General features: G+C 35.4%; 1 protein-coding gene and 1 long non-coding RNA gene across 2 annotated transcripts in view; one reads left to right on the forward strand and one right to left on the reverse strand.

Moving 5' to 3' along the window:
* The first annotated feature begins 1,046 nt into the window (after window positions 1-1,046).
* On the forward strand, window positions 1,047-26,023 carry LOC106879852 (uncharacterized). Its single transcript, XR_016243674.1, has 2 exons — window positions 1,047-2,052; window positions 25,460-26,023. It is a non-coding gene; the product is annotated as an uncharacterized LOC106879852 (long non-coding RNA).
* The window catches only part of LOC106879851 (zinc finger FYVE domain-containing protein 1), a 28,826-nt gene continuing 16,492 nt past the window's right edge, over window positions 14,224-26,557 (reverse strand). Inside the window, exons 7-11 of the mRNA XM_014929567.3 lie at window positions 25,188-25,302; window positions 22,954-23,124; window positions 21,626-21,800; window positions 20,333-20,452; window positions 14,224-19,114 (exon numbers count right to left, since the gene is read on the reverse strand). Of these exons, the coding sequence (XP_014785053.2) occupies window positions 18,876-19,114; window positions 20,333-20,452; window positions 21,626-21,800; window positions 22,954-23,124; window positions 25,188-25,302 (820 nt within the window). The 3' untranslated portion in view covers window positions 14,224-18,875. The remainder of the gene's footprint in view (window positions 19,115-20,332; window positions 20,453-21,625; window positions 21,801-22,953; window positions 23,125-25,187; window positions 25,303-26,557) is intronic.

The raw sequence follows: 26,557 nt of genomic DNA on the forward strand, positions 1-26,557 counted from the left end.
CTCTAAAGACGAAACCAGTCAGCTTTATATTTGTTTTGCATATCATATTGGTTTCAAATTTTTGCACAAGGCCAGTAATTTCGTGAGAGGGGCTTAGTCGATTAAATCGACCCTAGTGCTCAACTGGTATTTATTTTATCAGCCCTGAAAGGATGAAAGGCTAAGTCGACCTCGATTTGAACCCAGAACGTAAATACGGAAGAAATGCTGCTAAGCATTTTGCCCGGCGTGCTTAGGATTCTGTCAGCTCGCCGCCTTATTTTGCATATCCTATTGTCTGAAATTTCGTGCTTGCAAATTCAGTATCACATGTTTCAAATATCAACATTAGCAAATAAAAAGTGTAGAGAGATTTTTGTCAAAAATCCTCAAGACATTCTCTGTAATGTTAAACTCGGAGTCCTGGAGTGCAGCGACTTAAGCATAGAAAACGAAAGCGATCAAATAAAGCTGACTTAAATCGTAAAGTAGGTTGATCAAGAGATTAACAATAAAAATGGATCTGAGGGGAAAAAAATGTGGAAAACATTTTGATCCAAATATCATGAAACAACTAGAAAAGTATCTGAAATGAAGCTAAAGAGGTGGCGTCAGATTTTGAGATGGACATTAACCCATTACCTCCCATAATTCTATTAACTGGAATCTTTTTTATGTAACTTTGATTTCTAGCATAAAACAGCCTTAGAAACACGCTGGAATGATCAAAATAACATTTCAAAATAACATTTTAAATAGAAATTAGCGAGATATTGGGTGAAAAATTAGCAAAGCACATTTGAATATCAGAGAAATATACCTAGTAGATAATTGACAGATAATTACGAAATTTGTAATTTTTAAGTGATCTCATATGAGATCACTGGTAGGTAATAGGTTAAATACCCCCATGGCTGTAGAGATATTAGTGAAAGAGGAGGGTGCAATGTGATACAGCATTTTATGTGAATTTGGTGGAAATGACTAGAAGAAATCTACTTCAAAAAAAGTCTGCTTTATGCTTTGATTTATGTTAAATGTACGTTTTAGAGCAGGTAAGCGTTTGGATGAAAATTTTAAGTTCTTACGAAAATATCGCAAAATGGTGTATAATACATATCTACTATATAAATGTGATTATTTATGTGTGTTCAGTCCCGAAAGGATCTGAAACGAACGCTGCACCCTCGAGAAATCTGCGTCCCAAAGAGAAGGTTGTCCATAAATAATAATAATAATAATAATAATAATAATAAGGGTCTTTTTTAAAACGGGGGCCACATTTTTCATTAACGAAACACTTTGAAACTTGGAACACTGGTAGAATGTGTCATATAAAACATCTTTTTCTCTTAGTCTTCTTTAAAAAAAAAAGAAATCCATAAGTTATTCCATGTTAAAGTTGTTGTATTTCTGTAATTTCAACCAATCACTGACGTCCATTCAGCCGATATACATTAAGTGCCGACTACATAAACAAACGATTCTGAAACAATTAACCCTAACCCTAACCCTAGGGTTAGGGTTAAAGCAAATTTAAAATGAAAAAAGCAAATAAAACGAAGGTATGGAGATTAAATACGCTTTACATCGCTTAATCAGCCAAAGGAGTAAATATAAACAACTGAATACTTGTCAGTGATTGGTTGAAATTATCGAAATAAGACAATTTTTTACATTAAATAAATTCGAATACAAAAATATTTTTCTGTTCTATAACACAAAATAGATAAGTATACGAAGTTTGAAAGTCTTTCCGTACCAAAAACACTACGTAAAACATTAATGAAAAATGTGGCCCCCGTTTTAAAATAGATCCATTAATATCTGATTTTTACCCTATATTTTAATTAACCATAACCCTGTTCTCAAATTGGATATATGCTACGCAGTAACTATTTTCTGCAGACATATTTCCGGAATTAGCGCGCCAAAACGAAGACATTTGATTTTTACCAGTTCGTTGTAATTAACAGAACCATATACACGTTCGCCTCTAGCGGTGAACAACTTGTATAAGATTCTGGGAATTGCCACTAGCAGTTCGTGCTGAAGATGGAGCAGATTTTCTCGGTAAGAGATTTTTAACTCCGAAACCTTGGTCCACGAATAACTTTTTAATTATATGTAATTTTCAATGTGTTGCCCGCTTACGGTTTGGTTTTTCGCTGGGTTTTTTTGAGAACTACTAGGTCTTAGTAGACACAACATGTGAGCTATTTCTAGCATATTAAATGTCCACCCTACTGGTCATCTTTCTATATATAAATATATATCTTATGATATTTACTTTGCTTTATATTATACTCATTTATTGTGCTTTTAATTGTTAATTTTTTCTATATGTGATAGTGGATTTTCATCGATGAGTTCTTGAAACTTGGTTATTTTCTCTAAAACTATATATTTTATCTATAAAGCTCAATTTAATTTGGCATAACTACAGGGTTTTACCCCCAAAGTCTGGGGGTAAAACCCTGTAGTTATGCCTTTAATTTTAATTGAGTTTTTACCTGTAATTTTGGATTTGGTCCCTAATATTATATATATATGCGTGCATGAGAGTGTGTGTGTGTGTTTGTCACCCATCACCGCTTGACAACCAGTGTTGGTGTGTGTGTGTGTGTTTTGAAATATGAGTGAATACGTTGAAGCTGGATGGAACGAGGCAAAAAGCGTGATGACCGTTTTATGGCTTTCTCTTGCTCTGCTGTTTGTTTTCTTTTATCTAGCTTAACTGACAAGATATCTGCTTGCTTCAATGACCTTACGTTCAATTCATGGCTACAGCATGTCTATGATTAATTTTTGTGCGTTCTCAAAGCCAATATTAGCTATAAACCAATTTAGATAAGTGATTTGATATAGAGTCGTTGGATCTCTCTGTTTATCGCATGCTCGTTAAAACCATTCCTAATAATTCTATAAATTCGAATGCTTTTTTTCAAAATACCACTTATCCAAAAATGTTCGTTTCGTCAAGATCGATGTATTATCTCACCTGTTTGGTGTCTTACCAGTTTAAAATTTTATTTAAAGACGATGGACTATATGTTATGATGTAATCTATGAATGCCTCAATAAAATTCTACTGAAATAGCTATAGTAAATTTTAAACCCCATTTGTGTTCTCTCACTACACTTGTGGTTCTTATAATAACATTGTGTGTGTGTGTTTGTTTAGAGTATTATAACTTTAATATCACAACAAACAATTTATGTTACCAATCGGTTTCATATTAATGAACCTTCCATGTGTGGATGGGTAATTTCTAGTCGTCAGACATAGCTACAAGTCAACGAATGCTAAGAATAGTGGTTAACTCTTAGCCAAGTATTTTCCTGTAGCTGCCTCCCTAATAAGATTGCATCAATGATACTGCATCTCATCCAGGTCTACTTTATCACGGATCAATTCTTCTATGAATCTTTCTGTGACCTTCATAACCTGGTCTAGTAGATTAACTCCTCTATTGCTGCTTCGTTCACGATGGAAGTGCTACGCCAGTCAATGGATATAACACCTTCCTGTAAGACTTAAATAACTATTCGGATGGTAATTTTGAATCTTCCCTGAATGATGCTTCAAGCATCTCTGCAACTATCCCTAATCAACACATAGCTTTCCCTGTCTTCATATCTTTGATTATTCTATCTACCACATTGATGTGAACTTTAATTGTTGGTCCCTGTATTAGGTCAGTACGGAAGAAATCTTTGTTTATTCCATACGTTTTTCCACGGTCTCCAGCCTCTCATAATAACACTTCCATTCCTGTTAATTTTTTTTTTCCATATCGATGAGAATGACATTATCATTCCAAATACACTGCTCACCAATGATATCCCGTTCTCTCTCACACTTTGTCTCACAATTCTTAACATCCTGAGCCTCTGAACTAAACTGCATCTCTTCTAGGTTAACTATCTTCCTAACTAGTTTAACTATAACTCTTCCTGTAACTTTCATGACCTGGTCCAGCAAGTTGATACACCCTGTAATTACTCCTCTCTAAAGCATCTGCTATACAATTGTAACAGGTGACATTGTAACTGCTACACCAGTCATTGAGTATGATGCCTTCCTGTGCAAACTGAGTAACTAAATGGGTGACTAGACCGTGTCCCACTCCGTCAGATATTTTAAGCATCTCAGCAGTAATTCCTGATGGACTAGGAGCTTTCCTTCCCTTTACATCTTTATCAGGATGATGGATCGTATGTAATTCTTGAGAAGATCCAAATAAAGCGACATTCTGAAAGCACACTGTGTGTATGTGTGTGTGTGCACACAATTGTTCCCCACCCACCACTATTTCCTCCTTGAGACATTCCTACCATCACCTCTGTAACTTTACTATTCTGCTGTTGTAATTAAACATGAGCAGAACTGCATATTTCGCTTGTTTTTTCTAATACCATTTACCCATTTTACTACCAGGAACTATTTTTCTTCCTTTCTTAATGCTGTCATATCTACCCACATTTTACATTGATCACCCACTTGAGCCAACAAATTCTCTCTCCTCCACCACCATACAGCTCCCCCCCCCCCCACACACTTTGTTCTGGTTCCTCTCCCACTTTAACTCCTCATCCCATAGCATAAAGCCATCTTCCATTCTACCACAACTTCACTCAATCAAAGGGAATCTTAGTCTTGCAAATTGCATAGTGACCTCACTAGTGCTGGTGCCACAAAAAAAGCATCCGGTGTACTCTGTACAGTTGTTGGTATTAGGAAGGGCATCCAACAATAGAAACCATATTAAAGCAGACACTGGAGCACAATGCAGCCCTTGAACCCATCAGATCCTCTTAAACTATCCAACTCATGCCAACATGGAAAATGTATGTTAAATGATGATGATGATATGCAAGAACATTGTGCTCATTTCTGTGCCAGAACAATTTCTATATTCCCGGTACATTCATACCATTTCTCTTTTAACTGAACTAAAATGACTTCATATTGGATGAGCAGTTTGTTTATCAGCTGCAGTATTGCTTTTGCCACTGCAGCTTGTTCCATATATTCATGGCATGAAAAAGAAATTCTATTTTCTAATTTGTGGTTTATTTAGAATCAATTGATATTTTCTCATTATTTTGTATGTTATAAATTCTGCATTTATCAGAATACAATCATATTCTACAAATGGATATTTCTAAAATAGCTTTAGTATTAATGAGAAAATATTATGAGATAGAGGAGTAGCCACATAAAAATTACATAAGGGAGGAAAATTTTCACTATTGCCATCTTCATCATATAACATCCAATTTCCTATGTTTGCATGGGTTAGAATTTGTTGAGGTAGATTTTCTACAGTCAGATGCTCTTCTGTTGCCAAACCTCAACTGCTTCCGATCAGGGTAAGCCCTGTACCACAAGCATAACAGGCATCAATTAAAGAAAGTCTTCTGTCATTTTTCTCATGAAAAACTAAAGTATAACGAAATGAAGACGTTTTAAAGTGCTGAATGTATATAACTGAAAATTATCCCTCATGAAAATTTGAGGAAAATACAAGACCTCCATGGTTCTCTGAATCTGCAGACATAATACTGCACTAATATACAAATCATTGATTTCTCAGTGGTGCTACAGAATCCTTTCAATTTGGTCATCACCAATTTTCAAGAGATACCACACTAAATTTTGATATATAATAATGACTAAAACTTATTTTATGAAAATTATTGAACACTTACAGATGTATTCATGAACAATAACTAGTTTACAATGATAAGCTTCTGTTGGCAAATCTTTTGGAATATATTTAAAACCATCCGCCACACACACGCACGCGGATCTGAATTTAGATTTCAAAAGCTATGAACTAGTAAGGAAGGTTTCTTTTTTTCATTAGTCTGTAAAATACACAGACCATAAAAATGTAATCTGATACAAAGATCAAAATACTTGAAGAAATATTTTTGTATTTAGCCTAAGATTTAAATAAATCATCAAAACCTCATTAGAACACATTCTAATGGAAAATCTTAGAGCAGAATGAATCTCTTGATTCATTGAAGATTTATTAGATTCAGTTTGGTGGGATAGCGCCACAAAGAAAGATTATTAGGTCTCAGAGCTAATAACTGATACACAGTAAAAAAAAAAAATTATTTTAATGGTGGAGAGGGAGAGAGAGAGAGAAGAAACTAAAAGAAAAATGATAATTTGAACGTTGAAATGGTTTGATGATAAATCTGTAAGAGGAGATCTTTCAAGTAAATCTAATAAAGTATTCCTTAAAATATACTGAAATATACTACTACTGCTGCTGCTGCTCTGCTGCTCAGAATTATTATTTTTTCAAAGACAAGTCGAAAGAGAAAATGATGAGATGGGAATGAAGCTAACAGTAGAGTTGTTCTTTTTTTTTCTTCTCTAAATCAAATATCTAATTTAGTGAAATATCTAAAATAAATAAATTATAAATAAGACGTTATTGAATAAACAAATATTTATTGCTTTCCTGCGGCCACATTCAGATTTATCTGATTTGGTTAAAATTCCTTTTTGGTTTTACTCTAACACAGTTTTCTTCAAATATTTATTTACTAAAGATTTTGTGTAGGAAAACCAAGAATTCTTTAGCTGAGGATATGTCACAAAATTAAATTTGATGACAAACAATGACTTACATAATTACAACTCTACTAATTGATACAGAAAGAAATAATATGGGATTTAATGGCATTCATGCCTTTTTCCAAAGATATAGAGAAGATATCTTTGTGTCATTATGATACAGAGTCTAAAAAGGTCATGGAAGTTGGCTACTGTGAAAAGAATTGTTAGGTACCCATAGCTGGATTAGAAACAGATATGATAAGGTTCAAAGGAAACTAACGTTTTGGTTCATGCTCTTTTTATTTCAAACTAAATATCATCACTACCACCACCACCATTTTACATCCGCTGCTGGTAGAAATTGAATTTTACACATGCCAATGCAGACCTTGCCAGTGTTGGTGCCATGTAAAAAGCACGGGTGCGGATGCCATGTAAAAGGCAGTACACGCTGTAAAGTGTTTGTCATTAGGAAGGTCATCCAGCTGCAAAAACCATGCCAAAACAGTGGAGCTTGGTGTAGTCCTCTGGCTAGTCAACTCCTTTTAAACAGTTCAATCTATTAGAAAATTACTATTTTTAAATCTCACAATGTGAGATATTCAGCAACAGTACCTTGTAGTAAAGAGTGTTTGCCAGCATAACATGGCAGTCCTGGTTTAGGACTAATGTTGCTGTAATTTAGCCCCAGGATGAAGGGAAATAATCCAGAAGTCGCAATACACAGATATTGTTTAGAGTTGAGTGGGGGTGCTAGATTCCCTTGTTCGAAAATGTAAGGACACATTTTGTGTCATATAGCCAGCTGAAGACAATGTCTCCTGGGATTAAATTACAGCAACATTAGTCCTAAACCAGGACTGCCATGTTATGTTGGCAAATAATCTTTACTACAAAGTTCAATCCATGCTAGCATGGAATTCAAACATTAAATTATGATGATGATGATGGTGGTGGTGGTGGCAGCAGCAATAACAGTAATGACTGACATGATGACAGATCTACTGATCAGCCTCACCAAGACTCAAAACTTGGCTGAAATTTGTATAAAACATAAATCATTCTTAATATCCTTCAGCTATTTTGAGTCTACATCTGTCTGCTATAAATAGCCGTATGGTTGGTTCTTTTATTATACAGACAACTGTCCTGCTTCTTGACTGCCTGAAATTTCTATCATTTTTATGGACATCAAATCCTGATGTTTTGCAGCTTCTTTGGACCCAACAAACTTGAAACACTTATTGAGATCTGGTAGCTTTTGTCCCCTATGTCTGATTGTCAAAGTTTTATTAAATGCTGTTGAAAAACTGTACACGCCTGATAAATAAATGTCTTCTCAAACAGAATAAAAATGGTGCTATAGTTCAATCCAACAAAAATATAATTATTCTCTCTAGGACATTTTCTGCTTTGTGGATTTACTAGAATGATGCAGTTAGGTTCAACCCTTCAGCATTTAAACTGGTTACATATGGCCCGAATATCTTATCTGTTTTATGTTCAAACAGGCAAGATCCAGCTTCTCACACCTATCCTTCAATAAAGAATCAAATCAGTGAAATTTCAAAGCTATGAGATAAATGCATAAATTCAAAACAACATGAATAAATAAGCATTACATTTGATAGAGCCAGTCACCCACTTTCCATGGTGTATAAGTGGCTGAGATCCCCACATTCATCCTGAACAGTATGCCAGTCTATTGCAGGGTTACTCATTTGCAGATGAGTGGAATGGAGCAACGTGAAATGAAGTGTTATGTTAAGAACACAACACACTGCCTGATCAGGAATTTGAAACCACAATCTTGCTATAGTGAGTGCAACACTCTGACCACTAGGTCATGTGTTTTCTCTAACTTGAGGGTGGAACATTATTTATATTTAAAATCTATCCCAGGATCTCTATGGAGAAAGAAACTGAAAGTGAAATTAATAACAGAAAAAGTATCACCTTATAGCTTTGTTGGAGCTTCAAAAGTGGGAACTTCATTTATGAATCTAACAGAATAAATAGCTTATTGTTGGGAGATGCTCAATGAATTTATAATGTTGATTGAATAAACAATGTTGATTGAATTGGTGATCAATGTTCAATGCATAGGCCATGGTTTATTGATCTCACTAAGTAGGAAATCTAAATAGAACATTATAACAACAGTAGTTCCCTTCAAATGAACGGAGGCCATCATCACACACCAATACATGTAACTCAGTCTCCTACTCAATGAATTTGTTGAAAATATGTTAGAGTTTCAGAAAATATGTACAGCATAAATTAACCATTTGAATTTGCCAAGTGTATTAAGTAAGTTGTTTATGAAAGTGTGTTGCATATCTACAATGCCTCTAAATACATTGTACATGAAATTTTACTGAGTAAAATGTTGATTTTATTACATGAAGTATTGTTTCTCTATTTGACAGAAGGACACAGCTGCCAACATTTGATGGTAACTGCTGTGAAAGTCAACTGTGCAAAAAAAAAAAATAAAAAAATAGTAATGCATACCTCAACAGGAAAACGCATTACTAATCAAGGAAAGTTCATATCTGGCAGAATAGCATCTTATATCTATGTAAAGAGATCAATAATCTATAGTAAAATCTGTCAGCACTGAAGAATGTGGAATCATTTCTTTGTACAGGATAAAAGATATTGAATAAATATTCAGTAACGCCATCCAGATTTGGTGAATACAATGGCTCCTCACATGAACCATTAAACCAAGTTAGGCACACACAAAGTTGTCTTACAATGAAAGGTTCAGTTAAAAATTATTAAAAACTTGTCAAAGACATTAAAGATAGAATTGATCCTATTGCAAGTTTAGTTTGAAAATGGTTACAAAGTCCCAAACTAAGTTTCAGCTGTGATTGGCAATAAATATTTTGATTGAATTCATAGGAATGTACTGTGTTTTTTAGCAAATCTATATTGTGTTTATTTCAGGCTTTCAATTTGCCAAGACAAAAAAAGAAACTGAAATCACAATTTATGTAATACACTTTCCATAGTGGTTTCACTTTATTTCCAGTCATGACAGCAGCTACTGTCAAGACTGGAAATAAAGTAATAAAAAAAAAAGTGAGTTATTCTGCAGTTTATGAAGTAGCTATGTAATTATATAGAAGACAGACAATACCTGATGTGCTAACTGAAAAAAAGTGAGTTTTACCTAAACTATTAACAGGTGTAGGTGTGGCTGTGTGGTAAGAAACTTGCTTCCCAACCATATGGTTCCAGGTTCAGTCACACTGTGTGGCACTTTGGGCAAGTGTTTTGTACCATAACCTCAGGTCAACCAAAACCTTGTGAGTGGATTTGGTAGATGGAAACTGGAAGAAGCCCCTCTTATATGTGTGTGTGTGTGTGTTTGTCCACCACCACATCTGACAACCAATGTCAGTGTGTTTATGTCCCCATAACCTAGCAGTTCAGCAAAAGAAACCAATAGAATAAGTACCAGGTTAAAAAAAATACTGGGATCAATTCATTTGACTAAAAATTCAAGGTGGTGCCCCAGTATGGCCATAGTCCAATGACTAAAACAGATAAAAGATATGATTATCTTTTGAGCAATAAAGAAATTCGGAATCTAGTTCGTAAGTTAAACAATATTTTCAAAGTGTCACTCATCCATCTGACTTTGGAACAAAATTTCTGATATTGAGGAATGTCAGAAATAGATCTAAAGATAATAACCAATGCCTGCAGAGTATAATAAGCTCTGGTAGGAATAGAAATATAGAAAAGAACTGGAAACTAATAACATTCAATTACTGTAATATATACTCAACCATACTGTAATAACCTGTGATATATAATCAATGATATGATTTACATTATATGACTGTAACTTCGGTTATTTGTTAAATGTTCCAACTCTTCCTTAAATCTCTTTTTTCCATTATATACATCCAGAAATCTAGAACAGAATACTGATAGCAATAAAAATAATCTCAAACAGAAGCTGAAGATCATCTTGACTCAATCCATTTCTTTCCTCCAACCTGTAAATCTCTTACCTTTTCATATCCACCACATCACATAACCATGCATCCTGTCTATCATCATATCACTGTCACCAAGGTCTCTTTCTCTCATTCATTTCTCTTGTTTCCCTTGTTTCATGTCTCAGTTTCACAGTACAATGCTGTTAGTGTAACTAAGGATCCCATTGGCTCTCTCTTTTCTATTCACTATTCATTGCCTTGCTATAAAACGTCGCCCTTTCAAAGCCTAGCCAGGCTCATGGGCCCGGTTTCCTGGTTTCTATGGCGTATGTGTTCGCCCCCAGCTGGACGGGACGCCAGTCCATCGCAGCGTTACTCAAGAAACAGGAAGAAAGAGTGAGAGAAAGTTGGGGCGAAAGAGTACAACAGGAGTCGCCACTATCCCCTGCCAGAGCTTCATGGAGCTTAGGTGTTTCGCTCAATAAACACACACACAATGCCCAGTCTGGGAATCGAAACCGCGATCCTCCGACCGCGAGTCTGCTGCCCTAACCACTGGGCCATTGCGCCTCCACTATTGCCTTTCTATACCCATGCCTATTGATCATCCCTCATTCCCTCCACAATTTCACCGTACAATATTCCTAAGATTAAAGATGACAATGGATCTCGCTTCTCTTCATCCTCCATTACACGTGCTGCAATTAACGATACCATTGCAGCTGGTCTGAGCCACTCACTGGTACAGGGCTCACCTACCTTCCATTTCCTTAGCCACCATCCTCATCATCTCAAAAGCTATATATATAGGGGATTATATTGGACCGCTTCTACCCTGTACATTCATCTTTCATCCTCTCCTCTTCTTATACTGCCTGTCATTAATCCCACTGCACTCTGTCATCATACTCTTGACTGTCCCCCACCATCTCCTATGCCACATAGCACTTTGTCATTGCCCTGCCATCTCAGCCACATTACTTTCAATATATCTGATTACTTAATGCCCCTATCACTCAGCCCTCTTATCATTATCATTCATACTTCTCACTCTGTAAAAATACTGGCAAGCAAGCAGAAACATACAGCTATTAGATCTTTTTAGTCAAGATAGGACATGGCTACCTCTATAATACTGGTGTTGTGAGAAATGCACTCAATACAGTGTGCAACATGTGAGGTTGAGAGGATCATAGAGTATTGCTGAGGAACTGTCACCTCTCTAGTGCTGGTGGCTCCCACAAGTTACCTAGTGAAGTGGTTAATATTAGGAAGGGCACGTAGGCATAGAAACTATGCCCAAAATGAAACAATTAAGATGAGGACCTGTCAAGGTAAGCAGTACTCCCAAATATCTGTCGACTCTTATGATGACCAGTCAAACCTACATCATTATTTCATTTAAATTTGCCACAAGGGCAAACCTACATCATGCCAATCAAGGAGCTTCTACTAAAAATAATAACCAAAGAACACCCTCTCATTTTATAGAAGTCAGAACAGTGTTCCTCAGCCTTTTCAATGACTCACACCGCCAGGAAATATTTGATTAATTTTCACACCTCTACAAAAATAATAGCACATTCGAAGATGGAAAAGCCAATTGTCTAACAACTAGTTTATTTTTTCTTTAATTGAACCACAAACATTAATAATGTGAGGGAACAAAATGAACTTGAAAATGTGAATAAATTATAAATGTAAAATTGAGCAATTAAAGAAAAACCATGAACATTGAAATCACAATTCTGAATATAAATTCAATGACTTCTTTGGTCCTGCTTCTCATTGAAGACTCTACCAAAATGTGGAACTTTCCAGCTGGCCCACAGCTTTGTCTGTGGATTCAAGCAATTCCTAGGTTTTATCTTAATTGACAAAAGAGAACTGGATTTACACTAATATATCATAGTAAACAGAATGAAGATGCAGTTCTTATATATAATCTCATGAAGGTTAATAAATCTACACAGAATTAGAATAATTTAGTTTTGATTGTGTTTAACAGAAGAAGGTTATTTTTAAGAGCCAGTTTATTTTGTTCTGAAAAATTATTTTAACACAGTCTATACTTAGCCTCTTTGTGGTATCCCTATTTTTTTACTGCCCACAAGGGGCTACACACAGAGGGGACAAACAAGGACAGACAAACGGATTAAGTCGATTATATCGACCCCAGTGCGTAACTGGTACTTAATTTATCGGCCCCGAAAGGATGAAAGGCTAAGTCGACCTCGGCGGAATTTGAACTCAGAACGCAGTGACAGACGAAATACCGCTAAGCATTTCGCCCAGCGTGCTAACGTTTCTGCCAGCTTACCGCCCTTACCTCTTTGTGGTATCCCTTGAAATGTTATTTGCACCCTGCAGTGGGAACCCCTGCTTTAGACAGTTCTACAAACCCCACCAAAAACTGTATGGCCAAGGTTAGAATATTTCAAGGTGTAGGTCTGCTGGATTAGAGTTGACAACATCAACATCATAAAAACACTATCTCTCCCATTCATTTGAGACAAATATAAACATTTCCAGACACACAAAACCAGCAGCAAAATCATTAACACCCACCACTGCCGCCACCATTCCTCTAAAGAAGCAGGAAGGAACTGTTATACTCTGGTCAAGTTCACCTTGACCACCAACAAAAGCTTCAAATTGCCTCTTATGATTTAATGAGGGTACTGTTATGCAGTTCCTTAAGCTCCTAAAAATAGCAACCAAATTTTTCTCTAATTACAATTGCCAATCATAAAAGAAAGGACACCTTGGATAGAGAAGTCCGAGGTACACTGTGTCTGCAAAGATGAGATGGTCATAGTTGGATTACCTCCAATGGTAGATCTACTCGTGTTTACAGAATCCAAATATGACAAACCCTTCACCTATTAAACATGAAATGACTAGCAGAGCGCCTTTATTCTCAAATACTCAGTTCCAAAACCTCACTATCTTACTTCTTTAATTTCTCATGATCCAAAAATAACTGGAAGTCTGGAAGCTTGCAATTTTGTTGCCAATTCTTAAAATTAAAGCAATCTCATTAGCACCATTCATTTATGGCTAACTGATTTCTCTTTGAACAATATTAAATGTGCTACAATACATTTATATGATGACTGTCACATGAAATCTATATTCATAAGAATGGTCCCTCACACCAAAATTTTATTGAAAATAGAGTAACTTATCTCAGAATTAACAACACTTTCAATTGAGTTCAATATCTAAATCTGACAGAACTCTAACAGCATGGATTAACAGATTCCTTACTGGTCTTTGAATCACAGCGGATAGAACTTGAGTATTTTCCTACAACTTCATCAAATCTATCAAATCAGGAATTACTAAGTCTGTAAGGAAAAATATCACAAACTACATTTAACTCCTTTATGTCATTTCTTTAACACTTTCATCATTACTAAAACAGTCAAACAGTCACTGATGTTGTGTCTCTTACATATAACAATGAACATAAAACATATTTGGACTTCTTGCTGTTAACTGAACTCAAAGTACTTCAACAGTATGTGAACTCATGACCCATAAGTTAGTAGTCAAATATCTAATTTACCTAGCCACATCACAACCTATACTGAACCAATATTCCACAAAAAATTATTTCAAAAGCCAAGAAACTAAAAGAAGCAGTATTGGAAAAATATAAAAAAAGAACCTTAATTATATAAAGAAAATAAAACATAATTATGAGCAATGAGATTTTATTAGCAGGAAGGACTGATTATAGTTGTGACTAAAGACAACAACAAAAATGAGGGATGGGGTTATTTAATATTGGTTTCATTTAACGAGGAACAATGCCTACATTGATAGGGAAAGGATATTGCCATTTAAATAAACCCAGAATATCACTGGTAGTTATTTATCAATTTCAATTTGATGAAATGTAAAGTCAACCATAACAGGATTTGAATTCAAAACAGAGTGGCAGATAGATGTCACATAGATTTGTTTTTCTAATGTAGGCACAACATCAGGTTTAGAAAACAGGAGAAAAACATCGTAGGATGATGTCCAGATCTTTGTCAGGGACATGTGGAAGTGAAATGTTACAAGTGGAAAACAAAACTAGGTTGTACTTATCTCCTCAAGACCGTGCCTTGTTTGAAAACAACATTTTGTTTTGTTTTCATTAACAAAATAGTTTAGTCCAGCCAGTAGATGGGAGCTTGTCCCTTGAAATGCTCAAACAGCAACCCAATCTACTTCAATAAATACCCTAGAATAGTGACCAGATTTGTTTTACTTCTTTAATCCTTACAGGCATGACCCTAAGTAATTATGGAATGGCCACAATTAGAATGCCAAATTGAATGTTGGAGATCAACCCCAACCAACACAGACAGCTGGTAGCTGCATATCTCAGATGAAGGACTTGTAGCTTAATAGCAATGCATTCAGCAGGGTACTTTTGAAACATAAGGGCTCTAGTCATACAAAGCTGACTGGATCTACACATCAATAACAACACAACTTAGTTACCGTTTTTTCTTCAATATATTATATTCTACACCAGAAGGGAACCTTAAAACAAAAATCCAATGTAAAATTATACAAAATCATTCAGAAAATTAGAGCAGTTTAGTGAACTTGTAAACTATATAGATGTGTGTAATTTTAGAACTGCCAAGGGTCAAAGGCTAACTTACTTTATATACTAAATATTATTATTGAGTGAAAGAGCAGTGCATGCCATCAAAGTGACACTGGGGTACAAATATACAAAGCCCAATATACCCATCATGACTACCCGTCTGACAAGGGTACACCAGGCACATGCATCACAACCATATGTGCGCGACATGGTGATCTTATATCAAGATAAACAGCGCATGACCTTGCAGGTGGAACCCAGTTAGAATTTTTTTCAGGTCGAGTAACCCATCTCGCTCAAAAGGTCCCTGAATATGGTTTGTTTAAGGATGTTGAGCAAAACACCCATGTTTCCAAAGGTGAATTATTCAAACCCCAAAAAACTCCTCTCAACACATGACTATGATGCTCCCCCACTACTTCTGCTCACGATCAGAGATGCACATATTATCAGCCACCAAGGGACATGTTCAACTGGTTATGGTCAAACAACTGACAAGCAAATCTGTGGTATTGAGCAGAATATTTGCTGTAGCCCATCTTTTATACCAAGACAAAACAATGTACATGATAACACTTCCAATCAATTAAGATCAGAAACCATGAGAGCCAGTGACTGGTACTGCATCCGGGCATTTATTATTATTATTACTATTATTATTGGTAGTGATTTAAGTTTTAGTTCCAGGAAATATTTTCTTGATTCCTTAGAATATTTAGAAAGACTGGATGTGCAATGACATGAAATTTCTAAATAATTTAGAACTCATGCTGATACATACAGAAATAAACAAACAAAATAACAATTTCTTGTTAATCTGTTAAACCAACTTATTCAGGAGACTCAGTACAATAGCTGTACAAATTTTAACTCTAGTGAAAGATAAAACCAGCTCCAACATGACTTCAACAGTGAAGTCTCTTACTAAATAAATCTATAACATTTACAGAAAGGATAACAGAAACAGGTTGGCAATAATAAGGTTTTTTCAGTTTTTTTTTAACTTTGCTATAGAACCAAAAAAATGTGTGATGAAAGTTACATTTCTAGCTTTTATTTTATCATCTCCAAATGGAAAGAAAACCAAATTGACCTGTCAGGATTTCATTTTAAGAATGTAAAGGGATATAACTAAATATTGTTAAGCACTTAACTTGGTATCCAAATACAGTTCACTGCCCACAATAATAATGGTTGCAGATTTGGGTGTGGGAGGGTAAGTCAACGACCTCAACCCCAGTACTCAACTGGTACTTATTTTATCAACCCCAAAAAAATGAAAGGCAAAGTCAACCTCAGTGGAATTTGAACTCAGAACATGAAGACGGATGAAATGCCACAAAGCTTCTTTGTCTGGGGTGCTAACGATTCTACCACCTCACTGCCTTAACTGCCAACAATAATAATAATAATTATTATTATTCTTTCAAATTTTGGCACAAGGCCAGAAAATGAGGGGAAGGGGAAGTTGATTACATAGATCCCAGTGCGCAACTGGTACTTAGTTTATCAACCACAAAAGATGAAAGTCAACCACACAGGATTTTGAACTCAGAATGTAGAGTCGGAAGAACTGCCACTAATAATAATAATAATAACAATAATCATCATCATTCTCACATGAGTACAAGGCCACAAATTTTAAGAGGGCATGTACACTTAGTTAAACTGATCCCAATACAAGCCTGGCCTGGTACTAATTTTAGTTTTGTTCCACAAGATTTGGATAGGGAGAACTAAATCTATGCTTCATTCAATCCAGCACTTCATTACTTCTGCTACCTCAACAATTTAATGATAATTGATTCTGACATAGGTAGATAGCCAGAAATTTGTTTGGGGAGAGGGAAGTTGATTAGCTTGACCGCCCCCTCCGAACTTCGTTGGTATTTCACTGACATGAAAAGGTCTAAAGGTTGACTGCAGTGTGATTTAAATTTAGAATGCATACCACTAGGCTTCTTGTTCAGTGCTTTAATAATAATAATAAATTTCTAATTTAGGTACAAGGCCAGCAGTTTTGTAGGGAGGGAATCAGGCAATATCATTAGCCCCAGTATTAGACTGTTACTTTATTTCATTGATCTCCCAAAAGGATGAAAACTAAGCTGACCCTGTTGGAATTTGAACTCAGAACATAAAGAGCTAGAACAAATACTGCAAGGCAGAGGTCCCAAAGCTTTAACAATTCTTATTAAAATAATAATAAAATAATGATGATAGTTTCTGATTTAGGCAAAAAGTCAGAAGAGGGGTTAGTTGATTACATTGATCCTAGTACCACTCTGGTACTTTATTTTATCCACTAAAAATAGGGATGGAACTTAATAATAATAATAATCCTTTCTATTATAGGCACAAAGCCTGAAATTTGGTGGGGAAGGGATTAGTCAATTACATCAACCCCTGTGCTCAACTGATACTTAATTTATTGACCCCCACAAAGGATGAAAGGCAAAATCAACCTTCGCGGAATTTGAACTCAGAATGTCAAAGTAGACGAAATGGCACTAAGCATTTTGCCTGACGTGCTAACAATTCTGCAAGCTTGCCACCTAATATTAATAATAATGATTTCAAATTTTGGCACAAGGCCAGCAACTTCGGGGGTAGGGCAAGTGGATTACATTGACACCAGCACTCAACTGGCACTTTTTTTTATTGACCCCAAAAGGATGAAAGGCAAAAGCGACCTCGATGGAATTTGAACTTAGAACATGAAGACGGACGAAATACAGCTAAGCATTTCACCCAGCATGCTAACAATTCTGCCAGCTCACCTAATAATAAGTGTTGTAGTTTGCTTGAAACATTGTAGTACAGAAGTAGAATAATAAATAAAAATGGAAATGAATTAAGCTTCTAACAATGCAGAGGTTAGAAGCTTTCTTCATTTCCCTTTTCACTTATTATTATTATTATTATTATCATCACTGAGTGAGAGAGCAGCGCATGCCATCAAAGTGACACTGGGGTACAAATATATGAAGCCCAATATACCCATCATGACTACCCATTTGATAAGAGTACAACAAGCACATGCATCACAACCATATGTGCACAACATGGTGATTTCATATCAAGATAAACAGTGTGTGACCTTGCAGGTGGGGGCCGGCCCAGTTAGAATTTTCTTCAGGTTGAGTAGACCATCCTACTAAAAAGGTTACTGAATAAAGGTTGTTTAAGGATGATGAATGAAACACCTATGTTTCCAGAGGTAAATTATTCAAACCCCAAAGAATTTCTCTCAACACATGACTATGATGCTCCCATACAACTTCTGCTTGTGATCAGAGATGCACATATCGTCAGCCACTAAGGGACATGCTCAACTAGTTAAGGTCAAACAACTCACAAGTAAATCTGTGGTATTGAGCAGAATATTTGCTATAGCCCATCTTTTATACCAAGACAAACATCATAATCATTATTAGGATTATTATTCTTATCATTATTATTATTATCATTATTCAAAATATTGTTCAAATGGCCACCTAAGATTTGAGAAATATTTCAAAATTTGGCCCAGAAAGCTTTCGAAGTTCTTTGTTGTTAATGTAATGTTCGACTGAGTTGAAGAATGCGTCAATGTCTGTGTCGTGATACAGCAGTGGTCAGTATAAGACAATCAGGGATGATTTCAACTTGAAAGAGTCGTTTATGAAGAAAAGGCCACAGTTAGTGTCATGTCATTTCTAAATGAATGTCTTGATTGAATTCTTCTGGTTATGTAGTTCTGTTAGCATAGATTAGCAGAGCTGTTCCCCTCACAGCTTTGACACACTCTAACAGGATAGTCCCAACCTCGATGTGGTACAGAGTACTTGTTTGGAGAGCATTTGTGGCAAACCACCTTACCACAGTCACGGCAATGATGTTTAGATACTTTAGGACCAAATTCTGTATTACACACTGCACATTGTGTTACTGTTTCATCGGGAATCCAATACGCTGGACGTACACTGTCTTTGATAATTCCTACAATAAAAGTGAATAAATAAATGAAATAAAAATAAATAAATAAATCGGCTCAATATATTTAATTCACAAAACTTAGACATATATACATATCTATATCTCCCTATATATACAGGGGTTGGACAAAATAATGGAAACACCTAGCTTCATAGCATCATAATTTTGAAATATCTATAAAACTGTCAAACACTTGTTTATTTTTATGTTTTTGATTTATTATTACTGTTGCTTAATATATTTTACTAAAATTGCTGTTTCTTTTCAGATATCATTAGAAAAAAGTAGTTAAAATTCATTAAAATGACAGATCTATCGGACTTCCAAAGCGGTCAAATTGTTGGTGCTTGTATGGTGCTAGCATAACAGAAACAGCCGAAATGTTTGGTATATCAAGAAGTACTGTCTCGAAAGTAATGACAGCCTATGAGAAAGAGGGAAAAACCTCATCGAAACAAAACTCCGGAAGAAAACCAAAATTTGCAGATAGGGACCATCGGACTCTTATGTGAATTGTTAAAAAGATCATAAAATTACAGCTCCCAAAACTACTGCAGAAATTAATGACCATCTCAAGAAACCAGTTTCCACAAAAACTGTTCGCAAGGAGCTGTACAAAGTCAGATTTCACGGGAGGGCTGCAATCAGAAAACCACTACTTTCAAAAACAAATGTTGCAAAGTGTTTAGAGTGGAGTAAAAACCTACAGAATTGGTCCCTAGAGCAGTGGAAGAATGTTATTTTCTCGGACAACATAACTCTCGTTCTACAACATATTTCAATTTAAAATAGATTTTTTTAAAAATTGATTTAAGCCTTTAGCATTTAGATTACTCTGTCAAATGTAATTAATATGTATTCACATTACTTTGAATTAATTATGCATTAGCTTGTAGCTTTGAGATTTTGACAATGTGATTGTTTACTTTTAGAATGACATTGTAGGATAGGTGTGAAGGGGTGCATCTGCTTATTTTGAATATAAAACAGGTAGAATATTTGGGCCAGCTGTGGCCAGTTTAAATTCTAAATGGTTAAATCAAATTGTTCAACATTTATAGAATAATAGAGTAGTGTTTTTGAAAGAATTAAATAAATAAAAGCTTGGTACTGCTAAAGACTCTACAATTAAAAGAGAGTGAAGTTGCTACAAGAATTCTACAAAACATTTTTGCTAACTAAAAAAACATTTAATCACTAAAATATGTAGATTAATCTTACCTAAAGGATAATCAACAATGGAAGCTACTGCACCAATAGTACTTCCCAAAACTTCACCAACTTTGCGTGCGGTCACTGGTGTTGAGTGAGATGGACTTGTTGATGGTTTGTGATTGGTAACTGAAAAGAAAATATGCAGTAACTTGAAACTGAGATTCAATAAATTGAATATTGAAGAGATTGCAACCAGGACACAAAGATAAAAATGTCAAGGAAAATTAAGGAACTTGAAATACAAAATGACACTGAACTCCTTCCATGAAATATTGAAAAATATTGCCAAACAATTTTTTTTTTTAATATACCAGTTCATTGAGAAGGTTGTGTTTAGGTAGTGAAATAAAAAACACAAGAAATAGAGGGAATAAACCACACCAGAGTATTGATAACCTTAAAACATCAGACCTTGACAGTTACTTTCATGCAATCTAGGAGCAAGAAAGCTCCACCAAGTGCCTTCTATACAAAAACAGAAAGCTCAGCTAATGTAGGCTACAAAACATCAAAACTGAATGCACATCTTTGCCAACTGACAATCTTCAAGACATTGACTTCCATACGAGACATGACAATCAAACTTCAGCAAATTGGAATAAGATGAAAAGAATGTTGGTTTGTGAGCCAAAGATCTGATATGTGGTTGGAGCAAGGTGACATATAAGTGGAAAGGGAGAGCAGATAAAGCTTTAAAAGCTAAAAGATAGGTCAGGAAATATTGCTGAAAAAGGGAAATAGAAATCAATCAGATGGCTGATAGTGAAATAATTTATCAGATGAATGTAATAAAATAAATTTAAGGTTGTTTGCCAATGTTTTACAATGAGAGGATCAAAGGCATGTGGTGTTTCAGATTAAGTAATGCATTTGTGTGAATCAAGACACCATTGTGAAAAACTCTGTTTGAAACAACCATGGTACTGCATCATGTTTCTTAAATTACAATTCCACAGTGTAAACACAAGATGCTAGTTTCTTTAATAGATGAGATCTGTTAGTGTCTATAACAGATCTTATTAAGCAGAAGATAAATCTCTAACTGAATATTGATCTATCTTGAGTCTCTTTCCTAGAAGACATGGTGCCCATTTCTTACAAGTGAACTGAGACACGTAAAATGAAAGATGCTGAACATAGTCAATGAAAACAAATGCAGATGTTAAACTAAAAACCAAGAAGATCTTCATCATTAATGTATCTAACTAGCCATTTTGTTTCTATGACAAACAGTCAAAAGACATTAAAAGCAATTCAATATCTAAATCACTTTTATAGTAATTATCAGAGAATATTTACCATTATTTCTTTCTAGATGACATTTATCACAGGTTCTCACTAATGTATCTCCCCAGCCTCGTTCAGGTACAGGGTCCTTGTGACTTGAGCAGCTATCACAAAAGCCTTTCCCACAAGCTCGGCAATGATGCTTCTGCTCATTCCCTTCAAATAATTTCTCACAATTTGTACAGTGCTGAAACACAAAGCAATTATATTAGCACACAGCAGACAATATAGAAAAGCTGAAGAGTCAAAAGACAATTATTGATCATCACCATGTCATTTAGTAAAAACGACACAAAAAAGTTGGTTATTTGGAAAACTAATCATATTTTAAATCATCATTAAGATTCCTTAAAAGACCTACTATTAGAGGAGGAAAAATAAGATGCTGTGACAATCATGCTTCCCTAATAAACATCAGTGGTGTAAGCAAAGAGGGAAAAGCTTGAACTATAAATAGAAGCCAAATCATGTTCCACAGCATTTGATACAGAATGGAATATTGAATAAAGACTTGGCTATTTAATGCTTCTTATAAAACCTTTTGCTAATTTTTTTTCTTTTTTTCTGTACAGTGAAATTTCTTATGACAAATTTTCTGGTCATGAAGAAATACTATCTTATATAATTATTATATACTACAATTGTGGAGGCGCAATGGCCCAGTGGTTAGGGCAGCGGACTCGCAGTCATAGGATCGTGGTTTCGATTCCGGGCGTTGTGAGTGTTTATTGAGCGAAAAAAACCTAAATCTCCACGAGGCTCCGGCAGGGGATGGTGGCGAACCCTGCTGTACTCTTCCACCACAACTTTCTCTCAGTCTTTCTTCCTGTTTCTGTTGTGCCTGTAATTCAAAGGGCCAGCCTTGTTACACTCTGTGTCACGCTGAATATCCCTGAGAACCACGTTAAGGGTACACGTGTCTGTGGAGTGCTCAGCCACTTGCACGTTAATTTCATGAGCAGGCTGTTCCGTTGATCAGATCAATTGGAACCCTCGTCGTCGTAAGCGACGGAGTGCCAACAACTACAATTAGTGATCAATATTGGTTTCAAGCGGCCCAGTAAGTGGGTCACAATATTTCTGACAAGAGTGACAAGTGAGTGTCACTTTAAGTCTTGATTTCTGGCTAATATTTGTATCTTGTACTAATATACATTGGAGAAAGCTACATACATACACAATTAAAACATGATTCTACATAAATTTCCAGCTACTAAATTCAACTGACAAGATATTCACCAACATGAAGACACTTTAGATGAGAGAATATTAACTAATTAGAAATATTCTACTAAAAAACAAATCAAAATTAAAAAAACAAATACAGGTGGAGAACTCACAGCAATAAGTGCATTAGGAATCCAATAGCTTGGTGCAATTTGGTCTGTCATCCAGTCAGCTAGCACTTTGGTAGGTTTAGCACCAACACTAGTCACAGTGTCAGCAACATAATGAAGTCCATCAAGCAATTTTCGAGCAGCGTTGTGGGCCCCTTGCATGTTGCGTTGGTCCTAATGAAAGGGAAATGTTAATTTTCAATTTACAATCATAACACAATTATATCTGTAGAGACCATCCCATTTTAAGACTATCATTAATGGTTGAGGATAATCCACAGTGGTCTCTAAGTCTTGGAGTCAGTGTTATTTTACAGATATTATTCAACGTTTCATTCCATCACAAACTACATACATCATGGTTTGGTTATACACTTGTAAAGAAGAGTTTTGATAATCATCTTCAGACAGAGAAGCAATCTTTTACTTTCTCTGACATTTCTGACCAGACAACTCAAAACTTTCACTTTTCAGCTTTCAAAACTGAAATAAGGTACTAACTGAATTATTATCACAATATATTTGTATTCAACCTGGGGTAAACAATCTGGATATCTTAGGAATACACACACATTAAGAAAAGTATAAAAGCTTAAATTTCAAAAATAATTAATAATCTAATTCTGTTTTAACAGTCAGGGCTGAGCAATTTCAGTTGCTAATTCCCTCATGGCACCATCAAATATATTCATGGGATTTCACTGGTTAAGTTTTGGCTCATGCCAATCAGTCAATTTGATGTTTTGTCCAAAGAAAGTTATTGCTTTGGAGACACTATTATTACTCAATTTAGAATGACTGATTGATCATTTTTAAATATTTCCCAAATGGAAACAATAAGCCCTGGTCTGGTCTCAAATTCTAGCCAGAAACTTATTACAAATCAGTTCAGTATGTTATTGTTTATTCAGTCATGGTTTACACTTTTTAATAATTATATTTTCTTTGTAGTTTGATAGTTGTAAAGTTTTATAAGAAAACAGATAAAGTGGGAAGACTAACAATTTTGATGATTTGTTTGTTGTACATAAGTCTAAATGTTCTCTTAATGGAATCTATCTGGTATTAGGAGAAACTAGTATTTGTTACTTATCACTAGTGAGTCTGGTTCTCAAGGTAAGTTTCATTTGTTCAATGTAATGGGATCTATCTGATGCTCTAATAACTCAGCCAGCTTCCCACATCATATTCAAAGATATATATGTGTGTGTGTGTGTATATATATATATATATACATATACATACATATATATACATACATACACACACATTACATAAACACCAATTTCTTTATTAGACACCAGTCTTATACTATTGTATCTTATTTGTTCAACCCATGGCCTAACTGTGAGTTTCATTATCACTTGGAGTAGAACAACACAAATTTTACCAGATCATTAACTACAAATTATTTTTTGGCGCTCAATAATTTTTGTTCCTATATAGCAAATGTAGAAATAGAAATGTTTTGTCTACTACAATCTTACTGCCGCAAGGACAGAAATCTGTTAACAAGTATTATTATAGTGAATGGAAATTGTGGAAGAGGAAGACCCAGGAAGACATGGGACGAAGTACTGAAGGCCAATTTCAAGACACTCTGGTGCTGGTGCCACATAAGAAGCACCCTGTGCACTTTGTGGAGTGGTTGGCATTAGGAAGGGCATCCAGCCATAGAAACCATGCCCAAACAGACAATGGAGCCTGGTTCAGCCCCTAGTCTTACCAGCTCTGGTCAAACTGACCAACCCATGCCAGCATGAAAAACGGATGTTGAATGATGATGATAAATAGAAAATATACTTACATCACATTTTCCAGATATCCATTACTTTCATGACCAAATTTGCTTAGAGGTTGAACCCTAGGACAGCTGTGAGTAAATCTACGATCAAATACATCCTGTTTTTTATGTCTCAGCCTACCTAAAACTACACAGTCCAATGTCTTTCTTGTATTAATACAATGGTGTTATAGGGAGTGATGTCAGAAGAATTATCTGTTGGCTTCATTTATGTACTTGGTTTCCAAGACTCTTGGCATGAACCTGGGCATTGAGACATATTTTGTTGTATCTTGAGAGGGTCAGTATGCAAATAATAAATACATGCACAATATATATGTTTATTATTGGCATAATGTTCCTTCTGTGATACAACAAAATATGTGCTAGTTCTAGCACTTCAGTAGTCTGAGAGGAGAGATTTGATTATATTTACATTAACAAAGCTACTTACACCTGGCCAGATATGACTGACCATCACTTGTACAACTTGTTCAATATCCTGATTGCCATACCAATATTCATGGCTACGATAAATAATACCACAGTTTGGGCATTCCAACACATACCTGAAACAAAATCAGATGCAGATGGGATTTAAAAGCAGTTAGACACAGTGACAAATTTACCGCACGCACACACACATATATATATATATATTCAGAACACTTAATTATCAGTATATTACTCTCTCCAATCCAATTAACAGGATTTCATTTCTTTCAGATCCTCCATGGCAGAAAAAGTGCTAACACATATCTATGGAACTCAGCCATTTACAAATTGCCAATTTTCTAAATGTGGCAAGATCTTTTGTAAATGAAGTTTAGCTGGAGTTGTTAGCCTCTGGCAGGAATGTTTCAACTGCATCAAAGAAAATAAAAACATTCTAAGCATTGAGACACTGTAAGAACACCACAATTCATTCAATGGGTTCAAAGCATTATCAATGATGATCCCAGAAAATCAATGAGAGCCATGGCCATCACCAAATAACTTCAGGAGTCAGAGTGGACTATCAAAACTGTGGTGCACGGGGATATTCAATACAAGTTATATGTACAGAAGAGAAGCCAATTCATGTCTGCAAAGACACAGGGAAACCATCTGATCTATGTCAAACAAGGTTACTTAACAGGGTTTTAAAATCTCATGAACATGGCATACTTTGGTTGATCTCTGATAAGAAACACTTCAACCAAGACCAAAAGTCTAACAGGAGAAATGATAGATGGTTATGTGCAGATCCTTTTGATGCTCCCAGAGCACTAAGTTTTCAGTAATTGTGATGGTTTTAAGAGTGGTGAGTAATGAAGATCATGTCATGCCTACTCACATCTTTCTACAGGGTCTTAAAATTAATACTGCTGAAAACAGAGATGCTAGAAACAATTGTTAAGCACTGGAGAAATGAAGTATGTTGTGGAAAGCCATATGTATTTCAACAAGACTCAGCACCTTTTCACAAAACGCACATAACCCAAGAATGGATGTCAGACAATTTTTATACTCATCTAACACCAAACATGTGGCCTTGAAACTCGCCAGTTTCAAATCCAATGGACACTTGGAGTGTTGTTGAAAGGTAGACTAATTGACATAGACACAATACTATAACTTCACCGAAAGGCCACCATTCTCCAGGTGATGTCTGAAATGAATAAGGACCACTCGGTGCATGCAAGCTGACAATTCCAGCCCCACATTGACGCAGTCATCAAAGCTGAAGGCAGATTCATGGAATAATCTTAAGAAAGCTCATGGAGAACATGTGCACCAATTTATATTAAAATATATTTGGTTTTTGCTAGATTAGACTTATTT

The sequence above is a fragment of the Octopus bimaculoides genome, chromosome 11 (assembly GCF_046866305.1).
Source record: "Octopus bimaculoides isolate indiv1 chromosome 11, ASM4686630v1, whole genome shotgun sequence".
NCBI classification, from domain to species: domain Eukaryota; kingdom Metazoa; phylum Mollusca; class Cephalopoda; order Octopoda; family Octopodidae; genus Octopus; species Octopus bimaculoides.